Source organism: Trachinotus anak, unplaced genomic scaffold, assembly GCF_046630095.1.
Source record: "Trachinotus anak isolate AG129_WGS33_773 ecotype Australia unplaced genomic scaffold, CSIRO_AGI_Tana_v1 ptg000002l, whole genome shotgun sequence".
NCBI classification, from domain to species: Eukaryota; Metazoa; Chordata; class Actinopteri; order Carangiformes; family Carangidae; genus Trachinotus; species Trachinotus anak.
The window spans coordinates 28,209,829-28,233,746 of NW_027273853.1; the positions used below are offsets into that span (position 1 = coordinate 28,209,829).

General features: G+C 43.2%; 1 protein-coding gene across 4 annotated transcripts; it reads right to left on the reverse strand.

The window, feature by feature from the left end:
* Window positions 1-1,892: 1,892 nt before the first annotated feature.
* Window positions 1,893-23,911, reverse strand: LOC139607433 (mixed lineage kinase domain-like protein). Of its 4 annotated transcripts, none has more exons than XM_071460278.1 (11): window positions 22,905-23,911; window positions 14,109-14,580; window positions 13,369-13,446; window positions 12,705-12,879; window positions 12,095-12,195; window positions 11,867-12,002; window positions 10,452-10,536; window positions 10,215-10,354; window positions 5,017-5,066; window positions 4,121-4,261; window positions 1,893-3,903 (listed from the first exon to the last, which is right to left on the reverse strand). In XM_071460278.1, exons 2-11 carry the CDS (start codon window positions 14,572-14,574, stop codon window positions 3,854-3,856), a joined length of 1,422 nt encoding a protein of 473 aa, XP_071316379.1. In that variant the 5' UTR covers window positions 14,575-14,580; window positions 22,905-23,911; the 3' UTR covers window positions 1,893-3,853. The 4 variants fall into 4 exon arrangements, with proteins under 4 accessions (XP_071316379.1, XP_071316386.1, XP_071316395.1 ...); XM_071460285.1 differs by lacking the exon at window positions 22,905-23,911 and adding an exon at window positions 17,198-17,479; XM_071460294.1 differs by lacking the exon at window positions 22,905-23,911 and adding an exon at window positions 17,325-17,469.
* Window positions 23,912-23,918: the final 7 nt, after the last annotated feature.

Sequence of the window (23,918 nt, forward strand, 5' to 3'; positions counted from 1 at the left end):
GAGTTGAAGCAAAAGTGCTAAACTGCTGGCATGAATTTGTATGGAGAAGCAGTTGAAGTATTAAGAGATTTAAAAAGATTTACATGTGAGTCATAATGTGAAGGTGAGTTGAAGTACACACACAGAGAAACTGAACTTAAGTTTATGGGAAACAGCCTGAACACAAAACTTGTTTACAGATCAACAATGGAGGGGTTAGACACCATAAGGCCAGGCCTGGTACTGGACAACCTCCCGCACAGGTAAACCGACCTCAGTCCAGGCCAGATATGTGAGCTGCTGCGACCTCTGGCTTAACACCAGATAGATAGATGTTGGGGCAGGATGCTTGCTTTGATACTTTGATAACTATATGTTGGGGAGTTGCTGAAGTCTCAATAGGGAACAGGGTGTTCCGGATAGTAAAGTCAGGGATATGCGCGTAGGGGTTGATTTCCACGTGCCACGGGCAGACTGTGTAGGCAAAGACAAAGACAGAAGTATGCAAGTTAACAGCCTTGAGGGTGTGGGGGTTGTGTGTTTCTGCTTTTCTCTGTCACCAACAGGAAATATCAGCTGCACCCAGGCACAAGTGTAGGAGGTCAAATGGAGTCAGATAACAGCGAGGGAGGCGCCTGGGCGAAGGCAGAACGGGCAACAGCTGATGAAGAAGAGCTCAACCCACATTCTCTACTTCCTGTATGTAACTGTAATAAAAGGCCGGGCTAGGAAGAAGTAGTGTGTCAGACTTCATGAACTGGCACAGCTGCATGTTGTGGTCAGCGAGAGAATAGTTTGGACCCGGAGCTCTGTAACGATCCTCTTTTAATTTTGTAAAAGCTTGTTCAATAAATTGGTGAAAAGAACTCTGAGTTCGCCTCCTGCATTAACTTCATCAAACGGAATGAGAAAGGACGGAAACTCAACAATAGATAGATAGACGCTTGTTAGCTGCTAAACTTAGCATTTGCATTAACATTTGCATAAGCTAGCATTAGCATTACCTAGGATGAGCATTTGCATGAACTAGCATTAGCATTAGATAGCATTAGCAGTACCTAGCATTAGCATTAGCCAGTATTAGCATTACCTGTGGTGACTGAGATAAGTACGTACATACGCATGGTTGGACAACCCACTGACTGAGGCAGCATAAGTTAGCTGGAAGTGCAGCTACTTACCATTTCTTGCTGGTTGTGCTCCATCAGTTTCAAAGGAGGTGGCCACACACAGCTCCGCCTGCAGACACCGTGGAGAGGAATCCTGGAGAGATACGAAAGTTTCCCTTTAAGTGAAGGGTAGCTTTTTAGTAGCTAGAGCTAACAAAAGGTTAAGTCTGCTTTTAAGAACTGCTAACCTCACATTCACACCACGTTTCTCATAAAACAGGCCTGATTAAACCTTAAATTACTTGGTCGTGGTTTAAATGATGCCAGTTAAAATATCTCTGGTTGGCACTGTTTAGTGACAAATACAACCACATTGCAATAGTTAATTTAATAGGAGTATAGAGCTCGACTATCGAGCTGTTGTGGTTGAATCCAGCTCCAGAATCTAACATGCTCTGCTGTCCACCACCAGAGGCTGGGAAGTGGGTCTATCTCGTTAAAAGGTGCTGCATGTAGACATTTAATTTTAACAGGACAATCACTGCTAACCAACCATGCTAGCCTGCCAACTCAGGCGGGACAGGTAGTGTGTAACACTTACATATAGCACCTCATAAATAAATAAATAATAGCGCTGTCCAAACGAATATTCATATATGCATCTTTTTTCACCACATGTATAATTGGCAGTTTATTAGGAACAGCTAACAAAAACTAATGCAATATAATACAACAGCCCTGCAATAAATCTTCCTTCATGAAGGTTATAATGACTGGCAGAAAGAAATGGATCCACATGACAGCTTGGGTTTAATTGAGCACTTTTATTGAAGATTTGATTGAAAATAAGAATATGACTTTCTCTTTTATCAGTGTGAGTGAAGACTTACTTATTTCTACATTAAACACTACACAGTAAACATGAAAGCTCAAAGCTGATATACACTTCAGACTTTAAAGTTTGAATTGACAGGATCGCCCAGCACCTTGGTTTTCCCAGGTAATAAAAAAACACTTATCAAAATAGACTAATTGTCTGCACATAGCACATTTTTCAAAGTATTGGGAAGTAAGGCACTCATAAGCTTTTATCAAATGCATACTGAAGAAGGATCGGATACCTCTGAAAATATAGCAAACACATATGTTCTCCCCAGTAACCACTTTTATCTAAACTTGCAAGTAAAAAGCAATCTGAGAGAAAAAGTCCAATTCGGACTCAACAACCTCAAAAATATCACTGTAAAAATGTATCAAATACTCCAGAAAAACAAAATCAAACATTTATATTATATTATCAAAAAGATGGAGAAAACAATCACACCAGATAATAATATGTCACCTTATTAGCAGGAATATACTTGGAAGATGAATACAAGGTAAAGTGTGTTGAAGTATACACAAAACAACTCCAGCTGTTGGAGTGAATGTAGGGAAAAAACACTGGTTATGCACATATTTTTTATACATGAAAAAAACCCAAATGACCTAGAAAAAGAGAATATTCTTTTAGGAATAAAAAGTCAGCAAAAGGAAGAATAGTAATGCTTTTAGATTTTGACAATCACGGCTCTTCAGCAAATAAGAAGAGGCTAGAAAAAATGGGGTAAATAAGTTGCTGGAAACAGTAGAAGATGTAAACAACATGGAAAAGGTTACTTACAAAATCAATAAGAAACAGAAAGAAGCTGGAAAAAGATGGACCCTCTTTAAATCAAGCGAAGGCATCTGACTAATTATATTTGATGCATTTGTTAATGAAACAACAGTTGGATCATGTTTGAGAAGATGATTTAAGTAGCTTCACACAGTAGTAACATTATCACAGGAGCAGATCTACTCCTATAATGAAATGTGTAATATAGAATAAGTCTTTGTGTGTGTGTGTGTGTGTGTGTGTGTGTGTGTGTGTGTATAGAAACAATACAGACATGTATGTAAATATGGTATGAAGATACACACAGGACTCAGTAACAACTATTGCTATATCCGTATCCATTGTATGCACCGTTGGTGTGAGGGTTACAAAAGATGTATAACAACAATAAATATTTCAATGACATTAACTGACACAATAAAGCATAAAAAAAGAAAATGAAAGGTTAAAAAATAAATCACAATAAACATGAGGCTGGAATCTTTTAACAGTATGAAAACGTAATATTTCTGTCACCACTAGGTGGAGACCTTTTCAGTTTGATAAGACGGAGTTGCAGCAGTCTCCAGAGCTGGTGTTAAATCTCCTGAGGAACAACTTTACATGGGCTGCTGGTCAGTTATAAGGATATGATACAAAGTTCAGGAAGGTCAGTCATCTTATGGCCGATAAATGCTATAAAATACAGCTGCACCATTGAAATCACAGCATTTTTATCTGTGGGTTCCCCATGTTCCCCCTGAAAATACTACCAGCTCCTAAGGAACCCAAGCCACCAGCTGTTCTTGATGGTTAATACATACATGGTTAATACATTCATTAAAAATCATTGGAAGTTACAGATGTCTAAACAACACGCCAGCACCACAACTGTAAAAGATGCACAAGAAGATGGAATTTGGGGACGGATTCTTGGTTGGAGCAGTATGAAATGCTTCCACAAGAGTGACAGTAAAGTAAAGTAAAATCTTTTAGTGCCCTGCAAACCTTTCTTTGTGATTCATATAAAAGTGTTTAACAGGCCAGTTTTATGACTTGACAATTGCGTCTCTTCTCAACCCTCAGAAACCGTGAATCCTTGTGATGAACAGGCAGAGCTTGAAGAGGTTTATTTCTTGTCTAACTCTGCCACCAAGATGCGCAGTTTGTCCACCACCACTGTGGAAGAGAAAGATTAGCATGGTATTAGTATTATTAGTTTAGATGAGTTCTAACTACGTAAACAGTTTTTTTTTAGAATGGGGGCTTCCAATTATGTTACTTTCAACCCCTTAAACACCAACTGTTTCAAGAGTTTCAGATCATTTACTTGATACTTGCTGATACATAAGTGTAAAGACAGCAGTGCATGAAGTGATGGCAGTGACTGGCTTACCTCCAGAAGATGGTCTTCTGAAGCTGTCATATTGACGGCAGTCGTTGATCAGCTTTTGCAGTGGTTCAGGACAGTCGTCAGGAAGCTCCTCGCCAGATCTGTCTTTGCAAACTATCTGTTTGATTTGACTAACTTCCAAACCTGGAAAAGGAGCAATGACATATTATTGATCATTTCACAACAGCACAAACCACTGATTGATGCCAACTCCTAGACATGCTGCTAATGGAGATCTTACAGAGATAGTACAGCATTTGAAATACCTGGGAATTTGGCCAGACAGCACATTATCCAACAAAACTCATGTTAAACATCTTCTTCAAAAATTAAACATTCACACTGGATTCTTACACAGAACAGTTTCTGTGTAAGAATCCAGTGTGAATGCTTGTGAATGCTTGTTTCACCTTTGAAAACCCAAAAACCGTCAAACAATCCACCACATGGTTGATATTGGTTAATGGAGTCTTCCTGTCTGCTCATGCTGCTGCTGTTGACCGTGGTGCTGCTCGATTCATTACACAACACAATGACCACACTGTGAGTTACATGAAAAGGTCAGAGGTCTACACTGGCATCAGCAGACCTGTGCCTTCATTTATAAGGCAAACTATGTTCATCTGCATGGTCCCTGTTAAATAACCTAACAAATAACAAAATACAATACAACACAGTAGTAAAATATGGGAAAATGCAGTACATGCAGTACGATGCAGGAGGGGTTATAGAAATGTAATCCTAAGAAAAATATTAATGACCAGTAGGAGACTATGACACTTGGATGAAGCCACTTTAACCAACATGACCTCGTACTGAGCACAGACACTGAATCCCAAACTCAAACAGAACATTTGGCGTCAGGGTTGGATTTTGATGGCTGGTCTGCAGATACTCACCATCAAAAGGTGTCTTACGAGTTGCAATTTCCCACAGGACAATCCCAAAGCTGAAAGACAACATTTCCAAGTGAGGTTTGTTTAATTGCTGAATCACAAAATTCATGAGTTCAACTGCTTGTCCATGGACAGTGTCAATTCATTTCAATACCTGCAGAATGAGGACAGAGAGAGAGAGAGAGAGAGAGAGAGAGAGAGAGAGAGAGAGAGAGCGCCCAGTGCATCATGGGAATCCCCCAGCAGTCTAGCTCTATAGCAGCATAACTAAGGGATGGGTCAGGACATACCCGAGCCAGCCCTAACTATAAGCTTTACTAAACAGGACAGTTTGAAGCCTGATCTTAAAGGTAGAGAGGGGGTCTGCCTCCCGAACCCACACTGGGAGCTGGTTCCACAGGAGAGGAGCCTGATAGCTGAAGGCTCTGCCCCCCATTCTACTCTTACAAACTCTGGGAACCACAAGTTGACCTGCATTTAGAGAGCGAAGTGTCCTATTGGGAAAATAGGGAACTATGAGCTCTCCAAGGTATGATGGTGCCTGACCATTAATGGCTTTGAAGGTGAGGAGGAGGATTTTAAATTCTATCCTGGATTTTACAGGGAGCCAATGCAGAGAAGCAACACAGGAGAGATGTGATCTCGTTTCCTAGTTCCTGTCAGTACTCGTGCTGCCGCATTCTGGATCAATTGGAGGCTTTTTACTGCGTTTTTGGGACATCCTGACAATAAAGAGTTACAGTAGTCCAGTCTTGAGGTAACAAATGCATGAACTAGTTTTTCAGCTTCCTTTAGACATAGAATGGGTCTGATTTTTGCAATATTGCGCAGGTGGAAGAAGGCTGTCCTAGAGACTTGCTTTATATGTGAAGTAAAGGACAAGTCCTGGTCAAAAATGACACCAAGGTTTCTGACTGTAGCACTGGAGGCCAAGGTGATGTCATCCAGAGTCAGTATATTATCACATAGTGCATCTCTGAGGTGTTTTGGGCCAATTACAATAACTTCAGTTTTGTCTGAATTTAAGAGTAAGAAATTACTGGTCATCCAGGTTTTTATGTCCTTAAGACACACCTGAAGCTTGGCTACCTGGTTAGTCTCACCTGGCTTCATGGATAAGTACAGCTGGGTGTCATCTGCGTAACAATGGAAATTCATCTGGTGCCTCCTAATAATGTTTCCTTGAGGAAGCATATATTGAGTGAAAAGTATTGGTCCTAGCACAGAACCTTGTGGAACTCCATGACTGACTGTAGTGTTGATAGAAGAGTCATTATTAACATGAACAAACTGGAGGCTATCTGACAAATATGACTTAGACCAGCTTAGTGCGGTTCCTTTAATGCCGACCATATGTTCTAGTCTCTGTAATAGAATCTTATGATCGATGGTGTCAAATGCAGCACTAAGATCTAGTAGGACAAGTACAGAGACAAGTCCATTGTCTGAGGCAATGAGGAGATCATTGGTAACCTTAACCAGAGCTGTTTCTGTGCTATGATGGACTCTAAGACCTAACTGAAAATCTTCAAACAAATCATTCCTGTGCAAATAATCACATAACTGGTTTGCAACGACCTTCTCAAGGATTTTGGAAATAAAGGGGAGGTTGGATATAGGTCTATAATTGGCTAAAACATCTGGATCAAGAGTAGGCTTTTTAAGTAGAGGTTTAATTACTGCAACTTTAAAAGCCTGCGGTACATAACCAGTTGATAAAGATAAGTTAATCAGACTTGATATAGAGGTGTCGATTTGAACAGCCTTGTTGGAACGGGGTCTAGAAGACAAGTCGACGGTTTAGATGAAGAAACTGTTGAAGCAAGCTCAGAGAGATGTACAGGAGAGAAACAGTCAAAATATAAACCAGTTACAGTGGACTCTAGGGCTGCTGAACTGGACAGTACATCTGAGCCAGCTGTGGGGAGGAGATGGTGATTTTTTTCTCTAACAGAGACAATTTTATCTGGAATAGATGGATCAACAGAGCTGTGGCTGTCTGTCAGCCTGGCTACAGTGCTGAACAGAAACCTGGGATTGTTCTTGTTTTCGTCTTTCAATGATGAATAATAGGATGTTCTGGCTTTACGGAGGTGTTTTTTATACGCCAATAGGCTGTCTTTCCAAGCCTTTAGAGATTCTTCCAGGTTAGTAGAACGCCACCTTCTTTCTAGTTTCCTTGAATTTTGCTTTAAAGCTTGTGTTTCTGAGTTGTACCATGGAGCTAGCCTTCTCTGACTCACTACCTTCTTCCTCAGAGGGGCCACAGTATCTAGAGTTGCACGCAGTGAGGCTACAGTACTGTCAACAAGATCATCAACCTGTGTGGATGTGAAGTTAAGAGAGCTGTTCCCTACTGCATTGATACATGGCAGTGGGCTAAGTACTGATGGGATTCTTTCTTTAAATTTGCTAACGGTATTGTCAGAGAGACACCTGCTGTAATGGACTTTTTCCCCAGATGCTGTGTAGTCCATGACTGAAAACTCAAATGTTAACAGAGAATGGTCAGATAAAAGAGGGTTTCTGAGAGAAACTGTTAGGTATTCAATGTCAGTCCCATAAGTCAGAACCAGATCAAGGGTCTGGTTAAAAGAGTGAGTGGGTTCATTAACATGCTGAGAGAAGCCAATTGAGTCTAATAATCAATTAAATGCAATATTCAGGCTGTCACTTTCAACATCTACATGAATGTTAAAATCACCCACCATGATAACTTTATCTGTGCTGCGAACTAACTCAGATAAAAACTCTGAGAACTCAGATAAGAACTCAGAGTCAGGGGCAGGTGGACGATATACAGTAACTAGTAGGACTGGTTTTTGTGTTTTCCAGTTTGGGTGTGACAGACTAAGAATAAGGCTTTCAAATGAATTATGATTAACCTTAGGCTTAGGATTTATTAATAAATTGGAGTGATAAATGGCTGCCACCCCTCCTCCTCGGCCTGCGCTTCTATGGGTATGAACGTTAACATGAGTGGGGGGTGTTGATTCATTTAAACTAACATATTCATCCTGCTGCAGCCAGGTTTCGGTCAGACAGAGCAGATCAATGTGATGATCAGTTATCAGATCATTGACGAGTAGAGATTTAGATGAGAGTGATCTGATATTCAATAAGCCACATTTAATTTTCCTATTATTTGGTTCTAAGAGAGGCGCAGAGAAGAGTGTAAGACTGCGACTCTGCCTCCTGGTCTCAACTCTGGTTCGTCATGGCTTTGGCTTTCTAATAAACTCAGTGAGGTTTCTAGATAAGAGAGAAGCTCCATCCAGCGCGGGATGTATGCCGTCTTGTCTAATCAGACCAGGTCTTCCCCAGAGAGAAGGAGCTACAGAAGGAGCAACACTGGGTCGGTCCGCACCAGCTACTGGGGGCTGGCTAACTGGAGAAGCTAAAGATGTGGTTTCCACGGTGCGGAGCCGGGAGTCCAGATCATTGAGCCTCGCCTCTATAACTGCGAACAAACTACATTTATTACATGAACCAAAGTAGCAACCCATTGTGACGTCACCCATTGGTTTGCGAATTGCCGTTTTGAAGCCTCGAGTTTGCAATTTGGCCGTCGCCATCTTGATTTTTTGAAACCAGAAGAAACCATATTTGGAGAAGAGGGTGGAGCTGAGGAGGAGCGAGGGGTGGAGCTGACCTAAGAGCCGAGGTCACTGTGCCCGCCCACCTAAACTGTCGACCTGACAACGGCATCAATCTTTCAGCTACACAGCGCTGCTGAATCCGAAGTCATTTTCCATAAGTCGAGGTAAACTTTATTACGAAGTGTTAAAGTACTTTTAATAGTTAATAGTTAAAAGGGACTGCTCTTGATTGACAAGCCACAATGTGTCAATCATACGTTAGCCACGCCCCAATGCATACCCTACTTTATCGTCTATTTTAAATTAAATGGGACTATAATTTTAAAAATGAACATCATGTTGTATTGAAGACTTGAAACTAGCGATCGAGACCATAAACTCATTATGAAAACGTTTCCTGGGGTCATAAACCAAGTGAGAAGTAGGGTCATTTTCTCATAGACTTCCATACAATCACACTTCTTTTTGCAACCAGTGGTGTCGCCCCCTGATGGTCAGTAGATAGAATGCAGGTTTAAGGCACTTCCGCATTGGCTTCATTTCCTGGAGCCAGCGTCGACGTCCATTTTTATATACAGTCTATGCATGAAGCATCACCACTGAAGGAGGCAGAGGAGGAACTAAACATGAAGCAGGCTGTGCAAGAGAGAGCAGGAGAGGGAGAGAGAGGGAGAGAGAGAGGCTATCGCTAACGGCTAAGCTAAAGTAGCTAACAGAGCTAGCGTGTAAACAGCTGTGTTTAATGAGAATCTCACGAAGAGAAGGAGAGAGCTAAGAGTGATCGAACAGAAGTTCGACAGTACAACAGATAATTAGCGGTTGTGTACAAAAATACAACTAGGATCAGCTGAGTTCAGGCAGAGCAACAACAAACACAACACCACCAGCAACCGGAAGTGACACAATACGCTTCCCGCAGCACGTCACACGTCAGCAGCGGCCACACTGAGCAGCAGCCTATGTTAACACAGTTAGTACCATTCACTAATAAATCGAACATCATAAAGGGCTCATAAAGTTGCAACTAATGGCTTTATTGATGATTCATTAATCATATACTGTTTGGGTTGCCAGGTTGGTGTTTATCCTCCTCCAGCAGGACTTTGCTCAGTAGCAGACAGGAAATCACTGGCTGCTCGCTGCCCTCCCTGGAAGACATTGCCAGCAACCGCTACCTCACCCAGACTGCAAAATGAAACTTCTGGGCCATCATATGTTGCGTCCTCAGCCCACCTCTGGCCCATATCCTCCCACATCCACGCTGATTCTGTAGAACTGGGGGTATACTTGGCCAGAAGGAAGCTAGCACGTGGCCCAAGTGTGGGCCACTTTATTTTGCTATCAGGGCAGCAGAGCCACTAACATAATCAGGGGGGTTGGTTCAGGTATGTTTATACTTTTTTGTAAATTCAACATAAAATGTAGTTAAAGAAAATGTTGCCTTGCTTTTTAATGTGGTTAAATGTCAATAAAATGTCCAATATAAAAAAATAAAAATCTTTGTGGCACCCACTGTTATAAATCCTGAATAAATGGTGACCTAATAGAACATGGTACCATAAAATTCACATCTTCATGTTGTGAAGCTGGGTGGTATCTAACCTGTATATCTCACACTCTAGGGTGTATTCATAGCTGGCGTTGTCGAGCTTCTGAGGAGATGCGTAGTATACGGGCCTGCTGTCTTCAATTTTCGACCTTCTCAGTGACGTCTCTGTTTTTGCCAGCTCAAAACCTCCCAGCTGAAAAAAAACAAAAACACACATCAAGACTTCAGACCCCTTAAATACCACCATTCAATGGGCTGGAAACCATCCCAGCATGCACTGACTTCAGTACCTTGACTCTGTAGCCCTCAGCCACCAGGAACTTGCTGCTGGTGATGCATCCATGAACCTTACTTTTTACTTCAGTGTGATGCAGCCTGAGAGAAAACAGAGATACTCATTGGTGAATTTCATCATAAACTTCAGATCATAAATTTTAGGCTTCATGTGTCGTTCTGGATATCATAGGAACTTTGCCATCTAGTGGCAGAAATTATTAAAGATCCCCTCTGAAAAAATCAAGTTTTTAACCATGTTAACATGTCTATATGATGTTTTTTATATAATACAGAACACTTTAAGAGTGTAATACAGTCAACACCATGACTGAGTATTTCCACCTTGAACTGCAGTGAATCAATGACTGTAAAATAAAAACAATAATAATAAACAATAAAAACAGATTCAGACAGCCAGGGATTCATACATCATAGAACATAAGGAACCAATCCTGTCAACTCATGGGGATGTGGGCGGGGCTAAATAAACCTGAAACCTTAACAGTACAGAGAGTGAGAGCTAGCATTAACACAACCACTAATACTGTGTCAGCTACTCCCAGTTACAAGCTAACAAACAACTTCAACATAATTAACTACGCTAACCGTTCTGTCTTCTAGTCTCAAGGCGCACAAAGCCTGATCGAGATTTCTCAATGAGGAAGTTAAGTGCAGATGTGCTTCCAGCCTGAGTTTGGGTTTTTTTCACTTTTCATGTGGGAAAACCAGGGCCATAGCAGAGTATTTTTACATAGTTGAAAACGTTTCAGAAGTGAAATCTGCACTTTATACTGATTTATCTTAATATTAAGATTATGTTTTTGGCCCCATTTTATCTTGTTTGTCAGTGTTACCTCAAAAACTTGTAAACTGTTTTTTTTTTTCTCAAAATTAGGCCATTGGTTGTAGAACAACCTGTAAGTTCTTTGCTGTGTGTCAAACTGTGTACTTCCATACTCACACTTGTTATTTTGGGTGTATAAGTATGTTCACACTGACAAGTATGGCAACATGCAGTGCACTACAAGTATCTGGACTGGCGCATTCAAAACCGTGTAAAAAAGTTAAGCGTAAATCTTCTCACCCACAATATTCGCCATCTTGGCTGCGTAGTGGTGTACACTTACAAATATAAGGTATACATACAGTATCTGCAACGTGTTTGTTGTGGTGACGTGATGCAAGGATACATGTATGTACCATGAGACAGTACAAATGTGTCAACCATCAGAGATTTATATCGTGGTCGTTATTCCTGCAATACTGTTGGTTTTATTTGGCCTTTGTTGGCAAACTTGTAAATCACTGAGCATGGCATTTTACTTTTTTAATCTCACCAGCACCAATAAGGCTTTCCCTCCCTTCTCTCTGTGTTACATCATTCCTTGCACATTTAAATTTGACACATCATTAATTATTGTGGACTGACCGGAAGAGTCCTTGAGCTGCATCCAGACACATACGAGCTTTCCTGGGCCAGAGCAGTTCAGCATCAGAGTCCAGAACCTCTCGGAGACTTCCCATCTCACAGTGCTCCGTGACTATGAGGAGCCGAGGGAGGGGTCCTGCAGGCACAAGGACACGTTGCATTATAATTATTATTGTAAAGGTGCTATGTGGCTGGTATTCTGTGATTTACATCCTCACTACTACTCACCGTCTTCATCCTGGACACAGATGCCATACATTCGCAGGATGTTGGGCGACTCAAACTGTTTCAAGGTTTCAACCTCCCTCTTGAAAGTACGACGTGTTGCTCTACATATGGAAGAAAGGTCTAATGAATATGTGTCAACTTTAATGCACTGCATACTTTAATATACCAGGTTATATGAAAACACATAAACAGAGAGTGAATCATTACAAGAAAGAGTTTCCAGTCCAACCAACCATGACAATCACTTATTCTATTGATTAATTCCTAATAAACTCCTCCTCATTGGTTATCATAATAATTTGCAGAATAAAATCTGCAGATCTGAGGTCACATTTGTGACTGTGTGTATCTTTCAATCAGACTATATTCAAAACCATTCAAATCACATTTAAGAATCTTCAGATTAAGATCAACAGGGAGGGAGAGGGGAGTCTACATGTCAGTTTAATTCTACAGCTTCAAAAATCTAAATCATCTAAAAAATCTGAACTTTATACAAGTTGAACTGATGCTGCTTTTAAAAAAATAAAATTACACACAGGTATCATTCTCTAATCAAATAGGGCTGTTTCCCTGTATTTTCAGTATTGTCCTGCAGTGTGGCACTGACTCTGGGCTGGAGGTCAGGGGGTCCTTGTATCTCTTGATGGCCACTGTGAATCCACAAAACGTTCCCTTGTAGACCTCTGAGGTTGATGTTGTCATGAAAGGCTCTTTGTCGGCTTCATACTCCAGTTCACGCTGTTCGATCATTCGGTTGCTTTCAGTGACAGCAGGTTTATCCACTGTGAAAATACACACATTGTTGTTCAGGTGGAGTCAAGAGGAGAGAATGGCTCATCAGCAAAAAACCTTCATTTCATCAGTTTTATATTCTCTTTTTGTGACAGCTGGGCTCATCGATCTGGGTTTAACAAACTCCGAACCTAACCCTCACCCATGAGATGGAAAACCAGAGTTTCCCTCAACTTGAAGTTAAGAAAAGTTTTCAAAACCTATTAAAATACATTTCAAAAATATATAATAAAAATATAGTTAAAACTTCTGGAACAGACTCCAGAGGATGAACCTTCTGTTTATCTCCACTGTCCATAAGGACACACCACTTTCTCACAAACACTGTAGACCATAGAAATACTCCTGGATTAAAAATATAATGATGTCAGCTCTATTAGTACTCTATTATATTAGTATCACAGCTAATACTGCTGCAGCCTCAAGTACTCATTGTAATAACAATACTGATGCAGGAGCTTGTGTTTTGGTGCACTCACACATTGTTATGAGCTTTTCCACATCGAGTTTGAGGGCGTCCAGTTTTTCTTGCTGTTCCCTCATGTTCTCCAGGAGCACTGAAGAACAGACAAACACAACTGATGACACAAAGGCATCCACACTCTACAAGATCAATGACTGAGTCCATTATTATTTCTTATTTACGTGAATGATCTCGCTGTTGTATCAAATGACATTCCCTATTTCACTGGTTCCCAACCTTTTCCAGCTCATGGCCCGCTTGAAAATCTCAAAAGTCTTGGTGCCCCACATCCGACCCCTTAACAATACAGAGGCCAGACAATGCCTCAGTGATAACGATCGAACATTCAGGATTGAACTGAAAGCACCAGTTTTTTGGATGTAATCTTTTAGCAAACAGTCTGACTGAGGAAGCAAATGAATATGAGATGTGGTCCAGACGGCCACAACTTCTCTCTCAGAAAGTATAAAGTTCTAGTCGATAGTAGTTCCAGTGTTTGATTGACAAGCCAGAGTCTGAGAGGTTTGTCTCACCATAATCCCTGTTTTAATCACCAGGTATAACTGAGCAGTGATCTTCACTATGGCCATGGCCTAGTTTAAATCTCAGTGTTGTGTTGTGGTTTTTACAGAAGCTCTTGATGGATTTCTTACCACACCCACACATCCACTTCATAAACAAACCACAGTAGCTGTATATACTGTGTTTGTAATGTTGTTGTGCAAATCAAATCAAGTCAAAATCAGTTTCACTCACAGTCCTTCAGCTCTGCGTCATCCTCCCTCGCAGCATCCTCGTCGTCTTTCTGACTGCAGACCTTTGCATACACCTCGTGCAGCTTATTCCCATGCTCCAAATTCAGAGCTAAAAGGAGCAGCTCGTAGCCTTCACGGATGCGTTCATTCACAATGTTGAAATCCTCTGCATAGCGGCCAACTTTCACGATGCACATCGCCCAGTTGGTGGAGGTGTACTTCTCTATGAGTGTCTTTGCTGCTGTCAGAATGCCGGTGAGTTCCTCAAGGGCCCTGTCTACATCTTTAGAGACCTGGATTTTCTTCCTCTCTGTGGTGGACGTCACCAGCTGCTCCACGGCTTTGACCCGCTCACAAACACGCCGGCAGCGCTTCTTATTGGCCTTCACCTTATTGACCAGTTTGTAGATTTCAAAGGCAATGGACAGGATGCTTTTTACGGCCTTTGCATACCCTACATACTCCATGATCAGCTAGAGACACAAAGAAAAAATTAAGTTTGAGCAGTGAAATGGAAAATAATATGATTTTAAAATAACTTCAATTATCCAGAGTGAGTCTGACTTAACTAAGGAGGGTGAGACTGACTGTGGTTACTAATCTAAGGCACCACGTAGAATCATCCGCCACTGAAAATAGTCCCAAAAAATAGCAATATTTCCCCCTGGTTTAGTAGTGTTAGTTAAAAACTGCAGTGAGCAGCTGAAGCCAATACTCAGCCTTTTTTTTAAATAAGTTCTTCCTCAACATAAAGCAGTCTTTGTTGTCATGGCTACAATAATAAGAACGAACAGTCACCGAACACTGCTCATCTGTGTCATCTTCCTGTGTTTTGTTGACCCATCCACCCACCCCAACCTCCTCCTGTCAGCTGTCTCCAGTGTTCACAGACATCTTCAACACCTCACTGGAGACCTGCCACGTGCCAGCCTGCTTCAAATCCTCCACCATCATCCCTGTCCCCAAAAAACCAAGGCCCACAGGACTAAATGACTATAGACCCATTGCCCTGACCTCTGTGGTCATGAAATCATTTGAGCGTCTTGTCCTGTCCCACCTCAAATCCATCACTGACCCACTCCTGGACCCCCTGCAGTTCGCCTACAGAGCCAACAGGTCTGTAGACGACGCCGTCAACATGGCTCTCCACTTCATCCTCCAGCACCTGGACTCCTCAGGGACCTATGCCAGGATCCTGTTTGTGGACTTCAGCTCTGCCTTCAACACCATCATCCCGGCTCTGCTGCAGGACAAGCTCTCCCAGCTGAGCGTGCCTGACTCCACCTGCAGGTGGATCACCGACTTCCTGTCTGACAGGAGGCAGCACGTGAAGCTAGGAAAGCACGTGTCTGACTCCCAGACCATCAGCACTGGATCCCCGCAAGGCTGCGTTCTTTCTCCTCTGCTCTTCTCCCTGTACACCAACACCTGCACCTCCAGCCATCAGTCTGTCAAGCTCCTGAAGTTTGCAGACGACACCACTCTCATTGGACTCATCTCTGATGGCGATGAGTCTGCCTACAGGTGGGAGACTGAGCGTCTGGTGACCTGGTGCAGGCAGAACAACCTAGAGCTAAACGCTCTGAAGACAATGGAAATGATAGTGGACTTCAGGAAGAGCCCAGCCCCACGCACCCCCATCTCCCTGTGCGACTCCCCCGTGGCTACCGTGGAGCATTTTCGCTTCTTGGGAACCACCATCACACAGGATCTCAAATGGGAGCTAAACATCAGCTCCCTCATCAAAAAAGCTCAGCAGAGGATGTATTTCCTGAGGCAATTGAAGAAGTTCAACCTGCCAAGGACTATGATGGTGAACTTCTACACCTCCATCATCGAGTCCATCCTCACCTCCTCCATCACCATCTGGTACGCTGCTGCCACGGAGAGGGACAATAACAGACTGCAGCGTATCATCCACTCTGCTGAGAAGGTGATTGGCTGCAATCTTCCGTCCCTCCAGGACCTGTACGCCTCAAGGACTCTGAGGCGTGCAGGGAAGATTGTAGCTGACTCCTCCCACCCTGGACACAAACTCTTTGAGACACTCCCCTCTGGCAGGAGGCTGCGGTCCTTCAGGACCAAAACCTCTCGCCACAAAAATAGCTTCTTCCCATCTGCTATTAGCCTCATCAACAAGGCTAGAGAGCCCCACTGTTGCTGATCAATTGCACCAATCACCAGAAAAAATTCCTTGTATGTGAAAACATACTTGGCAATAAAACTGATTCTGATTCTGATTCTGATTCTGATTCTGACGTGGTCTGTCACCATCACTACGACCACCAGATGTCGCCTAGCAACAGAACCTGACTCTGGGTCATGGTGACCTGCTGACAGACGACCCGTGGGCTCGTTTTCTACAGGACAGCCTCATTTATTTTGGTGTTCACCACAGACAACATCATTAAACGCTGATCCAGTGACTCTCCACAAACCTTTTCATTGGTGTTACTTCTTCAATAATGACTTTTTACAACCCAACAGGTCCAGTATAATTATAAGGAACCAGCTCTGTACTGAACTGGGCTGCCATTTATTTAAATTGGCACTGAGCTGATGTGAAGCTATTAAGTTTAGGAGACTCAAGGTGAAAAAAAAAATCACATCGAACTGATGATGAACATATTTTAAGAAAAGGGAGGATGGTTTTAATTTGAAAGAATAAAGGATTAGTTGGTTTTACTGATATTCTAAGGAATTATTCAACAGAGTCACTTATCAAGGAGCTCGGACTACTTCGCCAGCCCGTGGCTACACCGCACACAGCCCCGGCAAAGAGGCGTCGGAAACGGTGTGCGAGGAAGCAGAAGAGGGGCAAGCGTGGAGGTATCCGAGCTAGGCTAGCGGCTAACCCGTCTCGCCCAGCCATACCATCCACCACCCTGGCTAACGGGCGGTCCTCGGACAACAAAATGGACCACATCAGACTACTGAGATCAGCGGACAGTGAGTAACTGCTGTATGCTGGTTTTCACTGAAACATGGCTGAACGACAACATCCCCGACTCCGCGGTACAACTTCAGCAGCTAACTGTGCGTTCACACGCGAGTCGCTTCATCGCTTCATCGCGCGATGACGCGACTCACCTCCCGCTATTTTCTTCACATCCCGCTGTTTTATTTCTTCCTCTCGTCAACCATGGAGCTAACAACCGTAGCTGCGCTTTATCTGCTGTCGTCTGATTTAATGAAGACGTCCACAGTCCAGCTGTACCTCCTTGCTGACCTTCTTCAGGCATCATCTCTTTTGTTCTGTCCCGGTAAAAGTGGGACGTTGTGTCGTATAGCTCCGTGTATCCACCGTGGATGTATTATAAGAATAAAGTCTTATAATACATCCACGGTGTCCACAGACAGCCACAGTAATTTTCTCCTCCATTTTTTGAAATGTGCGTCTGACGTAACTACGTCGGTGGCGTGGTTTGGACATCAACGCTGATTGGATGTCGCGGCACAGCGTCACGCGATGTCGCTTGAAAAGTTCAAATTTTTCAACTTCAAGCGATGACGCGATGAAGCGATGACGCGATGGACGCGTCATCGCGTCGCTCCTGTCGCCCGAATCGCGTCACCCGACGCAGCATCGCGTGTCATCGCGCCATTTACATTGACTTTGAGTGGAAACTTGTCGCGTCCGTCGCGTTTGGTGTGATGCTATCGAGCGGACAGAGCCCATGGCAACGGGTGTAAACAACGCGGCGGTGGGTCTGTGCTCACATCCGGGATCCGTGGTAGTTTGCAGACACTGTTCACCACCGGCGGAGCTCATGATTATAAAGTGCCGCCCTTTCTATCTGCCGAGGGAATTCACTGCGGTTTTGCTGTTCTACCGAAACTGCATGTTAATTTCCCAACAAGGGAGAACAACACCTTGGACTTGGTTTACACCTCACTCAAAGGAGCATACAAGCCCCCCCCCCCCCCCCCACATTGGACTTATATATATCATATAGGCCCAGAGTGACAGTGGAAAAACCAAGTCGGAAGGAGATTACTGTGGCCGGAGGGATCAAGGCCTGCTCTCAGGGACTGCCTTGCTACACCAGACTGGGACATGCTCAAGCAAGCAGCTACACACAACAACCGCATAGACAGTGAGGAGCTCACAGACACTGTCTTCTCATACATCTGCAAAATGCACAGATGATGTAACCCACACAACAAACATCCTCACTCGGGCTAACAAGAAGCCATGGCTGACAGGGGCTGTCCATCGGCTGCTGAGGGCCAGAGACAAAGCCTTCAGAGCTGGGGATAGAATTGGCCTGAGAACAGCGAGAGCCAGCCTGTCCCGTGGCATCAGAAAAGCAAAGCAGGACTACTCGAAAAAAATCTCCAACCACTTCAAGGACAGCAGAGACACGCGCAGCCTGTGGCAGGGCATCCAGACCATCACGGATGACAAGCCTGCATCACAGACCTGTGACAACAACATCTCTCTGCTGAACGACCTCAACAGCTTCTTTGCACGGTTTGAATCAACAAACAACACAAGCCCACAGAAAACTCCACCCCCCCCCACGACCAGGCTCTCTGCCTGTCTGCTGAAAGTGTGAAGAGGGCACTCTCCACCATCAACCCCCGCAAAGCAACAGGTCCAGACAACATTCCAGGACAAGTACTGAGGGACTGCGCAGAGGAGCTTACGGATATCTTCACAGATATCTTCAACACTTCTCTGAGTCAAGCTGCTGTTCATCATCATACCTGTGCCAAAGAAACCGGCTCCATCCTGCTTCAGTGACTATCGCCCTGTGGCACTGACCCCCATCATTATGAAGTGCTTTGAACGGCTGGTCATGTCTCACATCACGTCAATCCCCCCCCCCCCACCCTGGACCCCTTTCAGTTCGCATACAGAGCAAAACGTTCCACAGAAGACGCAATCTGCTCCGCTCTCCACCCAGCCCTCACCCACCTGGAAAAAGCAGACTCATACGTGAGAATGCTCTTCATAGACTTTAGTTCGGCCTTCAACACGATAATCCCACAACAACTCATCTGCAAACTGGACCAGCTGGGGCTCAACACCTCACTTTGCAACTGGATCCTGGACTTCCTCAGTGAGAGGCCACAAGCAGTACGAGTCTGCAACAACACCTCGGACAGCATCACACTCAGCACAGGGGCCCCACAAGGCTGTGTGCTCAGTCCCCTGCTCTTCACCCTGCTGACTCACGACTGCACACCAACCTACAGCACCAATCACATGGTGAAGTTTGCGGACGACACAACTCTGGCGGGTCTCATCACCAAGAACGACGAGACCCACTACACGAAGGAGGTCAACCTTCTGACCACGTGGTGCAGGGACAACAACCTCCTACTGAATGTCAGAAAAACAAAGGAGATTGTGGTGGACTTCAGGAAGAGCCACACTGAACACCCACCACTGACCATCGATGGTGCTGCTGTGGAGAGAGTGGGCAGCGCCAAATTCCTGGGGGTGCACATCAGTGAGGACCTCTCCTGGGCCACCAACTCTGCATCACTGGCGAGGAAAGCCCAGCAGCGCCTCTACTTCCTCTGCAAGCTGAAGAAAGCGAAAGCTCCCATACCCACCCTGAACACATTCTACAGGGGCACCACTGAAAGCATCCTGTCCAGCTGCATCACTGTGTGGGGCGGTGGCTGCACTGATTACAGCAGGAAGTCACTGCAACGCATAGTGAACACAGCTGGCAGGATCATTGGTGCCACACTCCCTTCCTTGGAAGACATCTATACCACCCGCCTCACCCGGAAAGCCATCTCGATGGCGGGCGACACCAACCACCCTGCACACAGACTGTTCAGCCTCCTACCCTCTGGAAGAAGGTGTAGGAGCCTTCGCTGCCGCACCACCAGACTCAGCAACAGCCTCATACACCAAGCTATCAGGAAGCTAAACTCTCTCCCCTCACTCCCCCCAGCCATACCCCCCAGACTGACAGGAAGCTGACCCCCCCCCGAAAGGAAAATCACTCAGGACTCTGTCCCCTGCACTTCCGTTACCTGTATTCCGTTTATATGATCACTTACCACACGAACTGAAACTGCACTATTAATGTCAAATTGCTGCCTTTACTGAATCACCTTTGCACTACAATAACCTAACTTGCACAGAAACTCCTGCTGCTACTCCCAGTTATTTACGTATCTCATTTAATTATTTTTATTTTCTTGTCTTATCTGTCGTGCCTGCGCAGTGTGCACTTTATATGTTTCACCGCGGGAGAGTGGGAATCGTCCTTTCGATTCCTTTGTATGTCTTAACATGTGAAGAAATTGACAATAAAGCTACTTTGACTACTTTGACTTGAAAATCATCTGACCTACAGTGTCCCAAAATAATAATATAATAATAATAATAAAATAATAAAAAAGTAGAATTTGTAATTATAAAATATAAAAGGATTGTTGTGGCTGGTCTGCAGTGGCTGCACCAATTCTCTCTGGCTTAGTTGCTCTTGTGGGTGGGGGCTGAGTTGGCAAATACAGATAAATATCCTGTTTGCCCACATGCTTTGGTATGAACTTAATTTATTTGCACCCAGATGAACTGAGCTGATGTTATATAAAGTTATTTCCCACAGGAGTGTTTCAATTAGGGAGGTCTGTGATGCTGAGCTAAGCCTTCAGGTGAACAAAGACACAGGCCATCAGTAATTCATGTTGACAGCAGACACAGTCCATCACCATGAGGCTGAGGGTGTCACAGAGAAACACATCTGCTCTTTGATCCATGCCCCCGAATGTGGGAAAGAAAATTCACTGTGCAGCAGCAGAAGCTTTCCTGTTGGAACAGAGATGATTTTCTGGAGCACAAAGGAGGAAGTGACAGGTTTTCCCAGGTAAACACCATGTCAGGTCTGAGGACATACATACAGATTTGCTGAGACTTGCCTTGTCTGTCAAAGCCTGAAAACGAAAGACTTCTCAAGAACTGAATTCTAATATGTGGATTTGTGACAGATTTTACTTTCAACAACACTGTGGGAAAAAAAACAAGTTTTAATTGGAATAAAAATGTAATGCTTACACATAAGGGCTTTTTAAAACTGAAACAGGACCAGTCATAACTCTCTGTATGTCTGTCTACTAATAGAGGATTCTGTCTTTAGATATGAAATCCTCATTAGGTCTCTTTTTAAAGATATTTTTATGGGCATTTTTGCCTTTGTTTGGATCCACACAGTGTGAAGGAGAAAGGAAAGTCAGGGAGAGGGGATGACGTCGAACTCGGTAGGACTAAGCCTTTATAGTACGCACTCTGGCACACGGGTGGTGGGTATAGCTGAAGAAAGGTGTAATGTACATGGTTAATCAAGGAGGCTGATGCTGACTATCAGGATTTCCACTTGACAGCAGAACATATCACTGAGTCACAGTCTATCACTCCCATTTTGGAGAAATTTAATTTTTTTTTTAAACATTCAAGTACTGTACTCAAGTGTAGTTTGGAGGTACTTGTACTTTTAAGTATTTTTAATTTTATTAACTACTTCTCTCTTTACCAAATATATTTTATTTAGCCAAAGAAAGTAAGAAAGGATTATGAAATTATATTATGTACGTTTGCAGGTATAAAACAGATGATATGAAGGTATAAGGACTGTCCTTGAGATTTGAACATTATCCAGGATAAACAATTGGAAAAGAAAGGAGAAATTAAACAAAAACTGAATAATTAAATAAGTGAACAAATAATTAAATACTTACACTTTATGAAAACTGACAAAAATAAATGTGCGAAAATATTAAATAAGGGAGAAAAGATTAATCTGAGTGGAAACATAACTCAGACAGGTAGCCCTGGAGGAGCAGTTTTCTACCTCTATCTTTCCTAAAATCTACTTTTCAGAGTAAGTTGTACTTTACTCTTATGAAATACAAGACAATGTTAAAGATTAAAGCAGTTCTTTTCTCGTCTTTGTTGATGTGACCTCTTACTAAAAAGCAGAAGCAGAATCAATAAACTACTTAAAACTGTAGCTGAAGTAGTTAAAACCAGCTCCACTGTAAAAAAAAAAAAAAAAAATCCATGTGTGCAGTCATATTCACCCTTTCTGTGCATAACCAGTGTTTTCTCTTTCACTCTGAGTACAGCTGATAATACTTCTGCACTTGAGAAGAATTTTCAATGCAGGACTTTTCCTAATTATTTAAAAAGGAGAATTTCATCCACCACAAATCCTTTTACTTTACAGTTGTTACAGACCAACAAGTAAATCCTTGTTTTCTGCACGTGAAAGAAGCTGCTGAGTGAAAACATGTTTGGAATAAAAAGCCGTTCTCTGTGAAACCTCACTCAGTAACTCTTCCACGTTTCCATTTAAAGCTACAGTATGTAACGTGTGGATTGAGTTCTAGTTCTAGTTTGAGTTCAAATCCTGAGCTTCTCAGACAGCGCACAGACGTGTTCAGTGTGGAAACTCTCGTGTCTGTCTGCTCCTTCCTCCCTCCCTCAGCCTCTGCTTCTCCTCAGTTGTGAAATTCACGCGGGAAACTATGAGCAGGACTTGCCCTAGTTTTAATTTTCTCCCGGTGAAGCCTCAAACCTGAGGGTGGGAGGCTGCGGGGAATGTTTCTCTTTAGGAAAACTGCAAGCTGACATATATGTTAGCTTAGCGATGTATAGCTAGCATATATATATATATATATATAATATATATATATATATATATAGCTGCTGTAGAGTAATAACTTGCCATGCTCCTAATCTTCAAGATGCTTCACGCTCACAGAGTCAACAACCAGAAAGACACGTGAAGAGCTAACAGCAGAGACAATCAGAAACAGAAAGATTAGTTACCTTTTAGTGGGAGTCAGAGGAAGCTGCCAGCGTATGTGTCATGTGAGGACTGGCAGGAATGGAAGCTGGTCTATATAGCCCCCAGCCCCTCCCTCTGCTGCACACGACTTCCTGCTTCTCTCTGGTAGTCACAGCCCGTCCGCCCTCTGGGTTTTGTTCTTGCTCTGACAAACACAGGATTTATTTATGTTTTCCTTGGAATGGAAACATAACTCACTGCACGGTGGCAGGCGGGCAGAGCAAATGAGTCCCTGGAGGCTTCCTGACTTGCTCTTGCAGCGATCTTGTCGCTGGTTTCCTCTGAAACACTCTGGGTCCCGGCTGTAGTTGTGAGGGGAATGATGCAACTAACTACCGACATGCTGAGGGTCCTCAAGAAGCCGGGAATTAAATGTTTGTTTCTAAGCAATTTTGACATTAACATTAGCCTTAGTGGTTAATAATTAGTGGGTTTGACAAATAATTCACCTGCTGGGCAACAGCTGGTGGGTAGACAGAACTGATTAAGCAACATTTCCTTCCGTGCCTCTTATCATGTGACTGAGGATGTGAAAGGAAGATGAGCTCATCAACAAGTGATGTGAAGGAAACTTTATGAACAAGAGAGAGTCTGTCTGGTTCCCTACCACAGATTTCCTGTTCTGCTCTGTAAGGTCAAAGTGAGGACATTCATTTTTCCACCATAGGTGATTAAAAAGTGTGACATGTAGCAGTTATAACAAATCAATAGCATAATATAAAAACATTTAGACCCTTTACAAAACTTTCCCTTTCAGCATTTACACATTTATAAAACTAAACCTACTGTAAATAGCAATTTTAGAACATGCCTCATTTAGTGTGTATGACGACCCACTGGACTTAAGGAACACTGGTAACAAGATAAAGATGTGAAGCTAAAGAGGTAATGCTTTAGATCATGACCTGCTTCATACATCAGAATTCTTCCCAACTTGGTGGAATTTCTGCACCAGTGCACCACATATCGATACACAATACGAAGTTAAGAAATAA